Genomic DNA, 17,857 nt, shown 5'->3' on the forward strand with positions numbered 1-17,857 from the left:
GGGGCTGGCACCCGGGGCGGATCGCCGATGCGCCCCGCCCCCCGGGTGCAGCCCCCCCGATGCAGCGCGGACCCCCCCCGGCGAAAGGACACCCCGTGAAGGAAACCTCCCCCCCGCCGGGTGCACGCCGCCGGGGGGGGGGGGGGGGGTGCCGCGCGCCTGTCCTCCGTTGTTCCATGCTTCTTCTCTGCCCCGGAACAGGAAGTAACCTGTTCCGGGGCAGAGAAGAAGCATGGAACAACGGAGGACAGGCGCGCACGGTACCCCCCCGGCGGTGTGCACCCGGGGCGGACCGCACCCACCGCCCCCCCCTAGGAACGCCACTGCATATGTGAGACACAGATACAGTGTGTGCGAGAGAGAGAGTGTGAGAGTGAGAGAGAGAAAGACATTGACTGTGAGAGAGAAGAGAGTGTGCATGTGTGACAGAGATACCTCCCCCCCTCTCTCTCTGGTGTCTGAGCGTTACTGTGCAGGAGGCTGAGCTCTGGCTGTGCTTCAAGGAACTGACCAATCCTATTTAATAGAATGCACCTCCAACATTCTGAAGCCGAGAAACCTCAGGTGGTTGGTCACTTCTGCTTGTGACGAACCCGGAAGTACGTGATGTCAATTCAGGAGATGAATACAGAGAGCAGGAATGCCTCAGCCATGCAGTCAGCTTCAGAATGTTGGAGGTGCGTTTTATTATATAGGATACCAACACATTGAACGCCATCAGGGTGATTCTATAATAAGGCACCTGGTAGGAGCCTATTCTATAAAGGAAGGTAGGTGCCTACTTTCGTTTGCACAATACTAGTGTAACAGGGTAGATACATGCATATAAATTAGGCATGAACACTTATGTCAGTCACGGGGCTGGTGTAAGTATGTTCCGGTGATGTATTCGTAACTTACAGTAGTCTATAAGTTATGGGGTAAATTCTCAAAAAGATGTCAAAATTCAGGCACCAGGATGAAGTGTACCAAGTCTACATTTATAAGTCTAGTTTAGTTGTGAGCAGTTATGGTAGCTCAATGGCTGGTGTAATGCTTGTGCCTAATTGTAGGCAGTTAGGCGTGTAAAGACTAGTATTCTATAACCTGCGTGTGCAACTGTCTGACACATCTCAGATCCCCCCATGCCCTTCCCAGGTCCATACCACTTTGACATTGCACGCTTTGGAATTTGAGTGAGCAGCTTACAGAAAATCAACTAAGGACAATTGCAGGTGTAACTGCTAATTGGTGCCAATTATAGTCTATTCTTGATCGTTAACACCAATTAGCGGCTCATCATTAAATTACGCTTTATGCAAAACTGTATGCTCATATTTGCACACTAGTCACCAATTTCATTGTGCTACCTTATAGAATTAGGGCGTATGGGGCCGATATTCAGACCACAGGAGGCAGCCCGGCTAACTCTCGTGGTTGGTGGTGAACCTGGAAATTCAATGCTAGGGCCATATCCTACTAAGTTATAGCAGCCAAAGATAGATCTGCTATTTATGCGGGTCTATCTGCTGCTAAACTTAGCCGGTCAGGCAATGAATATGGGTGCTAACCGGCTATGTCACGTGACATAGCTAGTGACCAGACTAGGCAGCTTTAGGCTATTTAGATTGTAAGCTCTTTTGAGCAGGGGCGGTCCTTCTCCATGTTAAACTTGTACAGCGCTGCGTAACCCTGGCAGCGCTATAGAAATGCTAAGTAGTAGTAGTAGTTTAACTGGCCAGGAACAGCTCCTGGCCAGTTAAATAGTACTGCATATCGAGCGGTATGTGTCTAACTTTGTTTCCTGGTCATGATCTGCTCTACACAAACCCTCAAACTATGTAAGATATGTGCATATTTATAGAATAACAAGGACTTCGCAAAACCAATCACACTAAGGAGATGGCGAAGATGACACAATGAGACGATGATGTTGTGTGGTCTAGAAGAGTTATTAAGCAGCACTACGCCTTGACTCGGCACGGCCGTGTTTCGGCTCAATGGCCTACCTCAGGAGTCTTCTTGTGTCGTGATGATTAGCCTGCCTATTGAGCTCATTTTTGAAAGAGAAGGGCGCCCATCTTTTGACACAAATTGGGAGATGGGCGTCCTTCTCTCAGGGTCTCCCAAATTGAAAGCCGATTTTGGGTGCCCTCAACTGCTTTCCATCGCGGGGACGACCAAAGTTCCTGGGAGCATGTCAGAAGCATAGCGAAGGTGGGACTGGGGCCTGTTTAACATGTGGGTGTCCTCGGCCGATATTAGAAAAAGAAGGGCGTCTCTGACGAGCACTTGGCCGACTTTACTTGGTCCATTTATTCTTACGACCAAGCCTCAAAAAGGTGCCCGAACTGACCAGATGACCACCGGAGGGAATCAGGGATGACCTCTCCTTACTCCCCCAGTGGTCACTAATCCTCTCCCACCCTAAAAAAACTTTAAAAATATTTTTTGCCAGCCTCTATGCCAGCCTCAGATGTCATACTCAGGTCAGTGACAGCAATATGCAGGTCCCTGGAGCAGTTTTAGTGGGTGCAGTGCACTTCAGGCAGGCGGACCCAGGCCCATCCCCCCCCCCCCCCACCTGTTACATTTGTGGTGGTAAATGTGAGCCCTTCAAAACCCACCAGAAACCCACTGTACCGACATGTAGGTGCCCCCCATCACCCCTTAGGGCTATGGTAGTGTTGTACAGTTGTGGGGAGTGGGTTTTGGGGGGTCTCAGCACCCAAGGTAAGGGAGCCATGCACCTGGGAGCAATTTATGAAGTCCACTGCAGTGCCCCCTAGGGTGCCCGGTTGGTGCCCTGGCATGTGAGGGGGACCAGTGCACTACGAATGCTGGCTTCTCCTATGACCAAATGGCTTGCATTTGGTCATTTCTGAGATGGGCGTCCTTGGTTTCCATTATCGCTGAAAATCGGGGCCGGCCATCTCTAGGGACAGCCATCTCTAAGGTCGACCTAAATGTTGAGATTTGGGCATCCCCGACCGTACTATTGAAACGAAAGATGGATGCCCATCTTGTTTTGATAATACGGGTTTCCCCGCCCCTTCGCCGGGACGTCCTGCGAGGACGTCCTCAGGAAAACTTGGGTGCCCCATTCAATTACGCCCCTCTACATCTCTGGGTATGATGAAATATATCAAAACTTATCTTTAAATAAGTGCCTCTCTTCTCTAGCGGCGGCTGGTAGCGTTAGCGGCCATGTCAAGTCAAGGTGTAGTGCTCTTTAATAAATCTTCTAGACCACGCAGCATCATCGTCTCATTGTGTCATCTTCACTGTCTCCTTTGCATATTTATAGAATGACACTTAAGGGAAAATTCCGCAAAGGTGTTTACATGGACACATATAAGTACATAAGTAATGCCACAGTGGGAAAAGACCAAGGGTCCATCGAGCCCAGCATCCTGTCCACGACAGCGGCCAATCCAGGCCAAGAGCACCTGGCGAGCTTCCCAAACGTACAAACATTCTATACAATCAAGCCATTGTGACATCACTAATGAGGTTGGCTCTTCTTGGTGGAATGAGGCACTATGACATCACAATAGGTTAAATCACTGCTCTATGTAATAAAAGTGAGCCAAGTAGAGGACATAAGTACATAAGTAATGCCACACTGGGAAAAGACCAAAGGTCCATCGAGCCCAGCATCCCGTCCACGACAGCGGCCAATCCAGGCCAAGGGCACCTGGCAAGCTTCCCAAATGTACTTATACACGCATATATGACAGTATACATCTTTTTTTATAGAATTACCCCTACAGGCATAAATAAGTGATAAATTTGGAAGCAATTAGACTTAAAGAAGAGCTTAATGTTTACCTGAGCACCAAGGGTTGAAGAGCAGGGTAAAGTTTCCGACTGTAATGGCGTAGTTCGCCCCATTCGATACAATCTGGGCAGTGAGTTTGTAATGCCCAATGGCTGCTCTGGCTGAGCTACTGATGAGGACGTTCAAGGTGCTGCCGTTAGTAGATTGCAAAGCGGCACTCCAGGAGCTGTTACTGGAGCCATCAAGAGTGAAGACGAGTTTGGTGTTGGCCTGTTCCGAAGGCTTTGGTCCTTCAGTAAAGTGAAATGAACAATTAGATTCATCCACCACTTTGCTACAAAAGAACAAGCGCATACTGACAAACACTCTTGCCTGGCCAGGTCTGTTTCTTCCCATATGTGTCTGGGAGTGGCTGTCAGGATATGCAATGCCTATGTGTGTACATGTATGAACGTATTTCATGCTATACATGTAAAGGGGGATTTTATAACAGGGTGCCCACATGTGTACTGTATAGGGCCGCTGAGAGACGAGGCCGGGCCCGTGGCAAGGCCGCCCCGCCTCCGCCCCTGCTGCTGCCGCCCCCATCACTCCCCCTGCCGCTGCAGTCCGCAGTCTCACCTGCCTGCCTCCACGGCTCCGGGCCCCCTGCATTCAAAGCGGCAGTCGCAGATCGCCTCTCTTCTGGCCTTCCCTCCCTGTGTCCTGCTCTCGAGGAAACCGGAAGTTACATCAGATGAGGGTGGGACACAGGGAGGGATGGCCAGAAGAGAGGCGATCTGCGACTGCCGCTTTGAATGCAGGGGGCCCGGAGCCGAGGAGGTAGGCAGGTGAGACCGGGCACTGCAGCGCCGGCGGCCTGACCCCGGCGGAATTTTGCACCCCCTGCCCCCCCCTCTTGGCGGTCCTGGTACTGTATATTTATGTGTGCACTCCTTGCACATATAAATATACAGTAAATTATCACTTATATATATAAGTACCCTAAATACTATTTTATAAGAGCACATATAGATGCTATAATGTATAACTGCAACGGGACATACATGCACGTGAAGCACGATCGGTGCTCTCACTTCCGTACATAACTTACAGCATGCCGTGAGTTACACATATTCTTGCTGCGTTTAGGTGCCTGCAAATTCACCAGGTCTATGGCTGGTGTAACACCAAGTTATGCTAATATTCAATAATGATACCTAGATGCACAGGTGTCCTTACAGAATGCAGTCCTATCAGGGGTGCCTACCTAGAGGTTCCCTGTTATAGAACTACCTCCGGACTGCATATCTGTATTAACCAGTTGTAGGCATTTGCCTGTGAAGTGTATTGGAGAGTAGCCCTTGGAGAAATGAGAGTGTGTTGGAGACTGCCTCTTTGCAATCTGAGGGGTCCTTTTACAAAGGCGTGCTGAAAAATGGCTTGCGGTAGTGTAGGCGCGGGTTTTGGGCGTGCATAAATCCATTTTTCAGCGCGCCTGCAAAAAAATGCCCTTTTTTTGCCGAAAATGGACTTGCGGCAAAATCAAAATTGCCGCACGTCCATTTTGGGTCTGAGACCTTACTGCCAGCCATAGACCTAGCGGTAAAGAATTTAGTTGGTAATGACCTATGCGTGTCAGATGCCACTTGGCGCGCGTCCGTTAAGCGCGCCAGATAATAAAAAAATATTTTTCACACGCATGTAGCGGACGCGTGCCAAAATTGAAATTACCAAAAGGGCCATGCGGAAACCGGGCGGTAACTCCAATTTGGCACGCTTTGAGCACACGTAGGCACCTACGCAGCTTTGTAAAGGGGGCCCTGCGTGTGTATTGCATAGGCCAGCTCTCTGATAGGTGAAGGTGTGATGGAGACCATTTCCTTGCAATATGGCACTTCCTTTCTGTGAGGGGAGTGTGATGGCGATTATTACCTGTGGCTGCAGTGAAGACGATCCTTTCCTTAGATTGCATAGCTCTGTTGCAGGTCAGGCTGATCAGGAAAGACTGCCCGCGCCTCACAATGAGCTCATTGCTTCGGAAGTAATTGGTATAGTGGGATTTCTTATTGGAGCCATGATTCAGGCTGATGCTTGTCACTTTTAGGGCTGTAAAATAACAGACATTGTATATATGTATCAATCTGATTGACCTTCCATTCAGAAACATGTCTGAAACTTCTCGAACTTACCTCAACCTGCATTACCCCAATTGCAAAGGTCTCAAGCACAAAACCTATTATGGATCCAACTTCTCATTCTTAGGCAGCCAACTCTGGAATGCTCTCCCCAGACCTATCCGTTCAATCAGTGAATGTCTACCCTTCCGGAAATCTTAAAAAACCTATCTGTTCAAGCATGCCTACTCAAATGACCCAAATTAATCTTTTGATCCCATCTACCCAACACATGTCCTGGAAACAACGATAATGATTCAGACTACATCTCCCACCTAATTTCCCTATGCCTATCTTGTGTCCCTTCCCCTCCCGCCTCCACTACCCCTCCTTCCATGCACAACTACCCTTGCTTATACCTCTCCTACTCCCCTACCCTTACCCTTCTTTACCTACCTATCTCTCTTACATGTACCTCTTATAATTCTGCTATACTTAACTTATTTTCCCTCTCAGTACTATGTAATCCCAATTACTATGCAAGCCGCATTGAACCTGCTTTAAGTGGGAAAGCGCGGCGTACAAATGTAATAATACATAAATAAATATATAAATATATCTAAGACTGATAGTCCACATGTCAACCTAATTATGGGGAAACCATGTTAACCTGCCCAATGTAAATTAATAGAAAAGTAGTAAATTAGATGGGTACAAGTTGACATCTGTTTGAGGTTCAAAAATGTTTAAAGATGCAAGGTATGGAGACTACGGCAGCAGGGCCGTGCCAACACAGTAAACGAGGTAAGCACGGCAGGAGGGCGCCGTCCTCTGGGGGGCGCCCCGCCGCACCATGCTTATCTCGCCCTCCCGCTCCCATGTCCCAACTGCCCGCCCTCTTCTCCCCCCCAACAAGATCCCTTTTAAATTTACCTCCATCCGGCAGCGAAGTTGCAGCGTCAGTGAAGGAGGCGGCGCTCCCGACGTCTCTACTAGTCTTCCCTTCGCTCAGTGTTCCGCCTTCTCAAGGAAATGACATCAGAAGAAGGCGGGACATTGAGCGAAGGGAAGACTAGTAGAGACTTCAGGAGCGCCACCTCCTTCACTGACGCTGCGCCTTCGCTGCCAGACGGAGGTAAATTTAAAAGGGATCTTGGGGGGGGAGAAGAGGGCAGGCAGTTGGGACATGGGAGCGAGAGGGCAGGGGAGAGATGAGCGTTGATGGGAGGGCAGCGATCATTTTCACGGGGGGGAGGGAGCGCGTGCGCCAACTGTTCATCTGCGGGGGGGGGGGCGCTGGGGGCGCCAACTGATCTTCTGCAGGGGGGCGCCACAGACCCTTGGCACAGCCCTGTATGGCAGTTCCTTCCTTGGTCATATAAAAGTTTTGGTCTCTAAGTGAGTCCTCCTGGGACAGAGAAATACCCAGTGTACCTGAATGTAACTCACCTTGAGCTACTACTGGAAAAGGTGTGAGCAAAATCCAAATAAATTATTTGAGATTCTGTTGCTACTATCTGAGATTTTACATGGAATGTTGCTACTATTTGAGATTCTATATGGAATGTTGATATTATCTGAGATTCTACATGAAATGTTGGTCTACATGGAATGTCGCTACTATTTGAGATTCTACATGGACTGTTGCCATAGTGGAGGAGTGGCCTAGTGGTTAGAGCACCAGTCTTGCAATCTAGAGGTGGCCAGTTCAAATCCCACTGCTGCTCCTTGTAATCTTGCGCAAGTCACTTAACTCTCCTTTGCCTCAGGTACAAACTTAGATTGTGAGCCCTCCTGGAACAGAGAAATATCCAGAGTACCTGAATGTAATTCACCTTGAGCTACTACTGGAAAAGGTGTGAGCAAAATCCAAATAAATTATTTGAGATTCTGTTGCTACTATCTGAGATTTTACATGGAATGTTGCTACTATTTGAGATTCTACATGGAATGTTGCTATAGTGGAGGAATGGCCTAGTGGTTAGAGTGTTGGTCTTGTAATCCAGAGGTGGCCAGTTCAGATCTTGTGCAAGTCACTTAACCCTCCATTGCCTCAAGTACAAACTTAGATTGTGAGTCCTCCTGCGACAGAGAAATATCCTGTGTACCTGAATGTAACTCACCTTGAGCTACTACTGAAAAAGGTGTGAGCAAAATCTGAATAAATAATTTTATGTTTCCTATCCAACTCCTTTGGTGGTTTTAGAATTGAAAAGAATGAAGGTCTTCACAGAAGAACAGAATGTTACCCCTTTTGATCAGGAAGCTATGGGGGTATTTTACTAAGGCGCGTTGACATTTTTAGCGCACGCTAAAAATAGGCGTGTGCTAAATGCTAGAGATGCCAATGTATTCCTATGGGCATATTTTTAGCATGTGCTAAAAATGCCAGTGCGCCTTAGAAAAGACCCCCTGTGCTTTTAACCCTCACATCTTTGGCTAGTAGGACGTGACTTTCCCATATTGCACCGGTTCTCAGTCATTTCAGAAGGCCAAGAGGGGACCATCCTCAGCCCATAATTCTGAAGAGATCTAATGGGTTGCGTTAGTCTGGTGTCCTGCTGTGGCAAAGTTTTCAATTCATTTGCTGTTGGGTGCACAAAACCCCATCAGTTCTTTAGGTCATTGGGAGCATGAAGCTGGGCCACGTGACTGGAAATGAGTGTACATGAGAACCTACCGGGCATGATGGCAGCTGGTAACGTTGCATTTTCTTTTAAGTAAGGCAAGAAAACAAGCGACAGTAAGCTCATGGCTCTTTGCATATTGTTCTCTCTTAAGTTACAAATGTTGTGGCTCAAGATAATTACCTTGCCTTTGTGTAAATAGTTGCAGGACGCCAGCCAAATTTTCAACTATTTATTTATATGCATCATTGGTGATTAATATTTTAAAAGAAGGCGGTGCTCTAGACTTTGTATTTTCCAGTCAATTGCCGCCAGTAATTACAGGGCACTACAGTGCTAGTTTCTAAGCCAGCGTTTTTTGTTTTTATTTAAACTCAGTCCTCAAGACAAACTTAGCCAGTCAGGTTTTCGGGATACCCACAATGAATATGCATGAAATAAATTTGCATGCATTATCTCAGATCTAACTCATGCATAATCACTGTGGATATCTTGAAAACTTGACTGGCTGGGTGTGTCCTGAGGACTGGTTGAGAACCCTTGCTGTAAGCCAAATAAACACATTTGTTTTCTGTCCTGAAATTTCAATCCTGTGAAACAGGTCGCATCCTTACACTATATGAGTGCATTCCTACTCATCACAAATTAACATTGACTATTCCATTAGTGAGTCTACTGCTTCGAAGCTAAGGGAGCTGAAAAGGGCACAGCTGCGTGTTTTTTGTTCCCTCTGCACACCACTGCAAACCTTACAGTGCCCTACCATACCATGCCAAACCACAGAGTCTGTCCCTTCGACTCCTCCCTCTCCTTCTCTGCGCATATCCAGCAGATAGCCAAGACCTGTCGCTTCTTCCTTTATAACATTAGCAAAATTCGCCCTTTCCTCTCTGAGCTCACCACCCGAACTCTCATCCACTCTCTCATTACCTCTCGCCTTGACTACTGTAACCTACTCCTCACTGGCCTCCCACTTTGCCATTTATCCCCCTTCAGTCCGTTCAGAACTCTGCTGCACGTCTTATCTTCCGCCTGGACCGATATACTCATATCACCCCTCTCCTCATGTCACTTCACTGGCTTCCGATCAGGTACCGCATACAGTTCAAGCTTCTCCTATTAACCTACAAATGCACTCGATCTGCAGCCCCTCCCTACCTCTCTACCCTCATCTCCCCTTACATTCCTACCCGTAACCTCCGTTCTCAAGACATATCCCTCCTTTCAGTACCCTTCTCCACCACCGCCAACTCCAGGCTCCGCCCTTTCTGCCTCGCCTCACCCCATGCCTGGAATAATCTCCCTGAGCCCATACGCCAGGCCCCCTCACTGCCCATCTTCAAAGCCTTGCTCAAAGCCTACCTCTTCAATGTCGCCTTCGGCACCTAACCACCATACCTCTATTCAGGAAATCTAGACTGCCCCAACTTGACATTTCACCCATTAGATTGTAAGCTCTTTGGAGCAGGGACCGTCCTTTTTTGTTAAACTGTACAGCGCTTCGTAACCCTAGTAGCACTCTAGAAATGTTAAGTAGTAATAGTAGTAGTTGGGGAATGTTGATGATGCTTGGGGAAGCAAGAATAATCAAGATTTTCTTTAGCAAGGCTGATTCTATCATGACTAGCGTGATAGACTTCGAACTGGCATGTCAAATGACATGGAGTAAACATACTTAAGTGGATCTTCTTGATTTATTCTCCATTTGAATGCGTGTAGAATGATTTTGTTTCATTAGTAATGTACTGTATATTCTCTTATTGCTATGTTACAGAGTGAGATATTTTGCTAGGGAGGGGCTATATTTCAGGCTGGCCCTGCTTTAGGAATACCTGAACTTTCTGACACATACTGAAGTGAATTTGTTGGCATACTTTTGAGTTGATTTGTTCATGAGCCTTAACAAACTGAAGGGGGTCCTTTTACAAAGGCGTGCTGAAAAATGGCCCGCGGCAGTGTAGGCGCGGGTTTTGGGTGCGCGCCTATCCATTTTTCAGCGCACCTGTAAAAAAGGCCTCTTTTTTCCCCCCCTGAAAATGGACGTGCGGCAAAATCAAAATTGCCGCAAGTCCATTTTGGGTCTGAGACCTTACCGCAAGCATTAGACCTAGCGGTAAAGAATTTGGGTGATGATGACCTACTCGTGTCAAATGCCAACTTGATGCGCATCCACTACGCACGCCAGAAAATATTTTTTAGACGCGTGTAGCGGACATACACCAAAATTGAAATCACCGCAAAGGCCACGCGGTAACCGGGCGGTAACTCCAATTTGGCATGCGTGGGGAACACGTAGGCACCTACGCTGCTTAGTAAAAGGGGCCATGAGGTCTTTTTTAACTAAGCTGTGGTAAAAAGCGGCCTTAGAGTGTCCTTACGTGGGTTTTTCCCGCTCGCTGAGGCCATTTTTACTGTAGCTGTAAAAATAGCCTTTTACTATTTTTTTGTATTAATGGCCATGTGCTAATGTTATGCAAGGGAGCAAGTTTCCGCTCAAGATAGTATCTCTTAGTATAAATAACGGAAACAAGTCATTAAGTAAGCCAGTGAGACTAATTTTTCAGGAGGAAAAAGCCTCAAGAAGCACCTTTTCCACTAACGAGGCGGATAAAGGGCTAGGGCTTCTTCATCATAGGCAAAAAACCTCCTGGTGTAAATTGCTTGCCTTCTTAATCATAGGGAGCTTCAATGACGTGACATAGTGAGCTTTCTCTAAATCTTCCTCTATATTAATTTTAAAGAGGGGGTACGTAGCTCTAGGAACGTGACTCTCTTCAGGGCTCCTCCGTGTTCCTGATTGGTAGGTCAATAAGGTCTGACATATATCCTGGAGCCTCACCGTGGATTATCTTATGAACCAGGGTGCAAACCTTAAAAGTGATCCGTTCTTTTAAAGGGAGCCAGTGTAGTTTTTCTTGTAAGGGACTAGCACTTTCATATTTAATTTTGCCAAATATGAGCCTGGCTGCCGTGTTCTGTGCAGTTTGAAGTTTTTAAATAATTTGTTTCTTTGCACCCAGCATAGATGGCATTGCAGTAGTCTAGTTGGCATAACACCAATGATTGCACCAGTCTGCAGAACGCACTTTCCATGCAAAGAATCTGTTGCTCAGTGTTCAGCGGGGCAGTCACTGGTTAAAGAGATTCGGATTAGTGATCTGAATATCGTTAAGCGGATTTTTTAGCCACTGTAGTCATTTAAGTGAAATTGCTGACTATGAGGGGTCCTATACATTAAGACAAAGGTTCTCAATCAAGTTCTCGGGACACATCAATCCAGTCCAGTTTACAAAATATGCACAATGACTATGAAACTTAGAAGCATAGGGACACATAAAGGACATATGGTCTATCCAGTCTGCCCAAATATATACAATGTACTTTCTCTTCCTAAGAGATCCCATGTGCTTGTCCCACGCTTTCCTGAATTCAGATACAGTCTGACAGTGCGAATCAGTTTGGCTACATTACCACACTTTGATTAGTGCCAGAATAGCGTGTCAGCCCCTACCGCCTATGAAATAGGTGTCGGTAAGTGCTCACATGCTAATGGCAAAATTAGCATATGGCCATTAATTTAGAAAATAGATAAAATCTGTCTTTGTCTCCACCACCTCTACCAGGAGGCTATTCCATGCATGTACCAACCTTTCCATAGCAAAGTATTTCCTTAGATTACTCCTATCTAAAACCTTCGAGTGGAGGAGTAGTCTAGTGGTTAGTGTAGGGGACTCTGATCCTGGGGAGCTGGGTTCAATTCCCACTGCAGCTCCTTGTGACTCTGGGCAAGTCACTTAACCCTCCAGTGCCCCTGGTACAAAATAAGTACCTGAATATATGTAAACTGCTTTGAATGTAGTTGCAAAAACCTCAGAACGGTGGTATATTAAGTCCCATTTCCCTTTCCCTATTTGAGATTCTACATGGAATGTTGCAGTTGCTACTATTTGAGATTCTGGAATGTTGCTACTATTTGAGATTCTACATGGAATGTTAATGTTGCTATTCCACTAGCAACATTCCATGTAGAAGCCTGCCCTTGCAGATCAGTAACACGGCCGCGCGCCATGTTGCTGATCTGCAAGGGCAGGCTTCTACATGGAATGTTGCTAGTGGAGGAGTAGCCTAGTGGTTAGTGCAGTGGACTTTGATCCTGGGGTACTGAGTTCAATTCCCACTGCAGCTCCTTGTGACTCTGGGCAAGTTACTTAACCCTCCATTGTCCCTGCTACAAAATAAGTACCTGAATATATGTAAACCACTTTGAAAGCAGTTGCAAAAACCACCAAAAGGCAGTATATCAAGTTCCACTTCCCTTTTCTCAGAAATAAGCAGTGGATTTTTTTCAAGTTCATTTTAATAATGGTTTATGGACTTTTAGCTCTTTTTTTTTTTTTTTTAGCCCTTCCGCAATAGCACTCACAAAGATGTTACAGAGAGCTGGCCACCACTGATAACATCCTTTTCCTCAGAGTGAACTCCATTGTGTCCCTTCCTCTTAACCAGTTTCTAACCCAGCCAGTTACTTTAGGGCCCAGACTAAGGGCATGGGATAAATTTGCATGCACTGCCTTCATGGTATGCAGATTTATCTCAAGCATATTCATTGTGAATATCCTGAAACCTGACTGGATCAGTGTGTCCCCTTGGACTGGGTTAAGAACCCTTGCATTAAGATGAACAGAGAACACTGAATTTTGATGTTGTCTTTTAGCCTTACCTAAATGAGTAATTTTTGACTGGATGTCAACCTCCATATCATGTACTGCTTGCTATTGGTAGGATTTTAAATTATTTTCCCCTCTTGTCTTCTTGCATTCTTTTTTTTTTTTTTACCCTCCTCAGGTCTCCCACTTAGCCATCTCTCTCCTCTTCAATCTGTTCAAAATTCTGCTGCACGACTAATATTCCGCCAGTGTCGTTATGCTCATATTAGCCCTCTCCTCAAGTCACTTCACTGGCTTCCTATCCTTTTCCGCATACAGTTCAAACTCCTCTTATTGACCTATAAGTGCATTCACTCTGCAGCTCCTCAGTACCTCTCCACTCTCATCTCTCCCTACATTCCTTCCCGGGAACTCTGTTCACTGGGTAAATCTCTCTTATCTGCACCCTTCTCCTCCACTGCTAACTCCAGACTCCGTTCCTTTTATCTTGCTGCACCATATGCCTGGAATCGACTTCCTGAGCTGGTACATCAAGCTCCATCTCTGACCGTCTTCAAATCTAAGCTAAAAGCCCACCTTTTTGATAACTCCTAACCCTTATTCACTTGTTCAGAACCCTTATTTTATCATCCTCACTTTAATATTCCCTTATCCCTTATTTGTCCTGATTCTCTGTCCTAATTAGATTGTAAGCTCTGTTGAGCAGGGACTGTCTCTTCATGTTCAAGTGTACAGCACTGCATACGTCTAGTAGCGCTATAGAAATGATAAGTAGTAGTAGTAGTAGTAGTAGTACATATGTACATAATTAATGTAGCCAAAATCATTAATGAGTGGATTTTAACATGGTCTAGCATATAGCCCTTCTTATCTAGTCAGAGTACAAGATTTATGCTAATGGTTCAAAGTTTTCTCATGCATTATGGGTAGCAACTGGGCTACTATTAAGAAGTGTTATTTTACTACTAACTCGTGCTATTTTACTACAGGTCCCATTTTATGCAGTGAGACATAATTACAAATAACTGAGGCTAACAGTCAAATAATACGTCTTAATGGTAGCCCACGTTGATTAATCCCCCCTTTTGTTAAAGAAAAAACAAATGTCTCTAGATTAGAAATTGAAATCACTGCTATATGTACATAAGTACATAAGCACCGCCATACTGGGAAAAGACCAAGGGTCCATCCAGTGGCATAGCAAGGGCGGGGCGGTGGGGGCAGTCCGCCCTGGGTGTCAACGGGTGGGGGGTGCTCTGCTAGTGAGTCCCTACCAGCTCCATCCACCCAGCAGCTGTGTGGTGCGGAGCCTCGCTTCTGCGCTGCTGTAAGAGAAGAAAATCGCCTCGTCGGCCCTTCCCGCACTCTGTCCCGCCCTCGAGGAAATAGGATGTTACATCAGAGGGCGGGACACAGTGAGGGAAGGGCCGACGAGGCGATTTTCTTCTTTTACAGCAGCGCAGAGTCGCACGAGGCGCCAGGTGGACAGAGCTAGTAGACAGGTGGGGACTGGGTTGGGGGGGGGGGTGCCGCCGTGTTACGCCAGGGGGATGCCGTGTTGTCCTGCAGCCGGGGGGGGGGGGGGGGGGGGGTACGCGCGGCCAATCCAGGCTTCAAGAACCCGGCAACCCCCCCCAAAAAAAAATTTTTTTTAAAATAATGTTCAATGGACTTTTCCCTCAGGAATCTGTCCAAACCCCCTTAAATTCCGTTAGGCCAGCTGCTGTCACTACATTCTCCGGCAACGAGTTCCAGAGTCTAACTACATGCTAAGTAAAGAAAAACTTTCTCCTATTTGTTTTAAATCTACCATATTCTAGCTTTATCTTGTGTCCCCTGATTTTGTTGTTGTTTGAAAGTGTAAACAAACGCTTCACATCTGTCCGCTCGTATCCGCTCATTATCTTGTAGACTTCTATCATATCACCCCTCAGCCGCCTTTTCTCCAAGCTGAAGAGCCCTAACCTTCTCAGCCTTTCCTCATAGGGAAGTTGTTCCATTCCCTTTATCATTTTCGTCGCCCTTCTCTGCACCTTCTCTAATTCCTTTATATCTTTTTTGAGATGCGGCGACCAGAATTGGACACAATACTCGAGGTGCGGTTGCACCATGGAGCGATACAATGGCATTATAACATCCTTGTGTTTGTTTTCCATCCCTTTCCTAATAATACTCAACATTCTGTGCGCTTTCTTAGCCGCCGCAGCACACTGAGCAGAAGTTTTTAACGTCTTATCAACGATGACTCCCAGATCCCTTTCTAGGTCCGTGACTCCTAACGCGGAACCTTGCATGACATAGCTGTAATTCGGGTTCCTCTTACCCACATGCATCACTTTGCACTTATCAACATTGAACTTCATCTACCACTTGCATGCCCAATCTCCCAGTCTCGCGAGGTCCTCCTGTAATCTTTCACACTCCTCCTGCGACTTGACGACCCTGAATAACTTTGTGTCATCTGCAAATTTAATTACCTCACTAGTTACTCCCATCTCTAGGTCATTTATAAATACGTTAAAAAGCAGCGGTCCCAGCACAGACCCCTGTGGGACCCCACTAACTACCCTTCTCCACTGAGAATACTGACCATTCAAACCTACTCTCTGCTTCCTGTCTTTCAACCAGTTCTTAATCCATAGTAATACCCTATCTCCGATCCCATGACTCTCCAGTTTCCTCAGGAGTCTTTCATGAGGCACTTTGTCAAACACCTTTTGAAAATCCAGATACACAATATCCACTGGCTCCCCATTGTCCACATGTTTGTTCACCCCCTCAAAAAAATGCAGTAGATTGGTGAGGCAAGACTTCCCTTCACTAAATCCATGCTGACTTTGTCTCATCAGCCCATGTTTTTGTATGTGCTCTGTAATTTTATTCTTAATAATAGCCTCTACCATTTTGCCCGGTACCGACGTCAGACTCACCGGTCTATAATTTTCCGGATCTCCTCTGTAATAAAAGTGAGCCAAGTATAGGGCAATCAAGCCATTGCGACATCACTGATGAGGCTGGCAGTTAGGCATTGGTGGAATGAGGCATTATGACATCACAATATTAGCTCTGGTTATCAGAGACTGACACACTAAGGGGGGGGGGGGAGAAAATGAGCCAAGTATAGGGCAGTCAAGCCATTGTGACATCACTGATGAGGTTGGCTCTTAGGCATTGATGGAATGAAGCATTATGACATCACAATATCAGCTCTGGTTACCAGAGACTGAAACTCTTCACACTGGAGGGGGGGAGTTATCAACGTGGGCTACCCTTAAGATGTGCTATTTTACCACAGGCCCCACTTTATGCAGCAAGACCTAGTTACTAATAATTGGGATCAACAGTAAAGTAACACATCTTAATGGTAGCCCATCTAGTAACTTCCTCCCTAAACTGTCTTCTGAGTATTATGGACTTTTTCAAAATGCATTTTCATTTCACTGAAAGAGATAATATTATAAATAAAAGAGCTTGTTAGAGAAGTGCTACATGTAACACATAACTCATTGCGAAGCTAGGGAGGCCCTTTTACTAAGCTCTGTAGGCACCTACGTGTGCCCAATGTGCGTCAATTTGAAACTACTGCCCAGCTACCATGTGACCCGGGCGGAAATTTCATTTTTTTACATGCATCCAGTAGGCACGCTGGAAATTTTCTGGTGCGCGGCACTAACCGGGTGGTAATTGGCATTTTACACGCGCTGACGATTATCGCCCGGTCAATGGGTCCAAAATGGACACGCACCAATTTTCATTTTGCCGCATGTCCATTTTCAGCCCCCCCAAAAAAAGAAGGCCCTTTTTGCAGGTGCACTGAAAAATAAACCTGCACGCGTCCAATACGCACGTCTACACCAGCACGGGCCACGTTTCGGCGCACCTTAGTAAAAGGACCCCTAGATTCATAAAGACAAAGAAACAACAGCCAGCAAACACGTTGGTGATGTTTTTTTTTTTTTTGGGGGGGGTGGGGGGCTAAATGGATTAATTTAAACTTACCATATAAAAGTTATACTGATAAATAATATAGTTATTTCCAAAGCTAGCCATACAATATCAAAGTAGGCTATCGACAGTATCCCTTAGAACTTAACATATGAATGTTCATTTCTAGGCAAATCATACAAGGGACATAGAACAGATTGTATAGCTCCATCAATAACTGCTACTTGTCTCTAGCAGCAACCATTTCGTGTTGTGATTTGCATTTTTTAAAACAAAATTATAACACAGTCTTCCCAAAGAGTACAGTAAAATGGAGAGGACAAAATGCACTTACAACAACTGGTCTTGCAGCTGAATTACTGCTTAGGTAACAAATCATAGTAAATTAGTTTCTAATCCCTTCTACTCACCTGCCATAATCTCTTCTCCTCGTTCTGTTTGTCTCTTCCTTCTATTGCTTTCCTACTTGAAGTGCAGAGCTGGATATAATGATACCGAAGACGTTCTGAGATGGTCAAAATGTATAATCCATGCTCGGTGAGTCTCCTCTTTTTTAAGTCACTGAAAATTCAAATGAGATGGGTGAGGCTTCTTGTAATGATTTTAGGATACTTCTTTGTGTTACTCAAGTTTGGGAGTGATCAGGAAAGAGCTGTGCGCTCCATAGAACTTGCTGGGGAACATATTTGAAATATTACCTTGTGTCCTGGAGACTCATTCATGACTTGGTGTTGCATTTTTATAGGTGTGAATTACTCTTAC

At 45.9% G+C, this 17,857-nt stretch overlaps 1 protein-coding gene across 1 annotated transcript in view; it reads right to left on the reverse strand.

Annotated features, from left to right (window-relative positions):
• LOC115476919 (protein-glutamine gamma-glutamyltransferase E-like) overlaps positions 1-17,610 on the reverse strand; it is a 59,183-nt gene extending 41,573 nt beyond the window's left edge. The window contains exons 1-3 of the mRNA XM_030213499.1: positions 17,506-17,610; positions 5,675-5,848; positions 3,811-4,050 (exon numbers count right to left, since the gene is read on the reverse strand). Coding sequence (XP_030069359.1) covers positions 3,811-4,050; positions 5,675-5,848; positions 17,506-17,512 — 421 coding nt within the window. The 5' untranslated portion in view covers positions 17,513-17,610. The remainder of the gene's footprint in view (positions 1-3,810; positions 4,051-5,674; positions 5,849-17,505) is intronic.
• Between the last annotated feature and the right edge of the window lie 247 nt (positions 17,611-17,857).

This window comes from Microcaecilia unicolor, chromosome 8, assembly GCF_901765095.1.
Source record: "Microcaecilia unicolor chromosome 8, aMicUni1.1, whole genome shotgun sequence".
Lineage (NCBI taxonomy): Eukaryota > Metazoa > Chordata > Amphibia > Gymnophiona > Siphonopidae > Microcaecilia > Microcaecilia unicolor.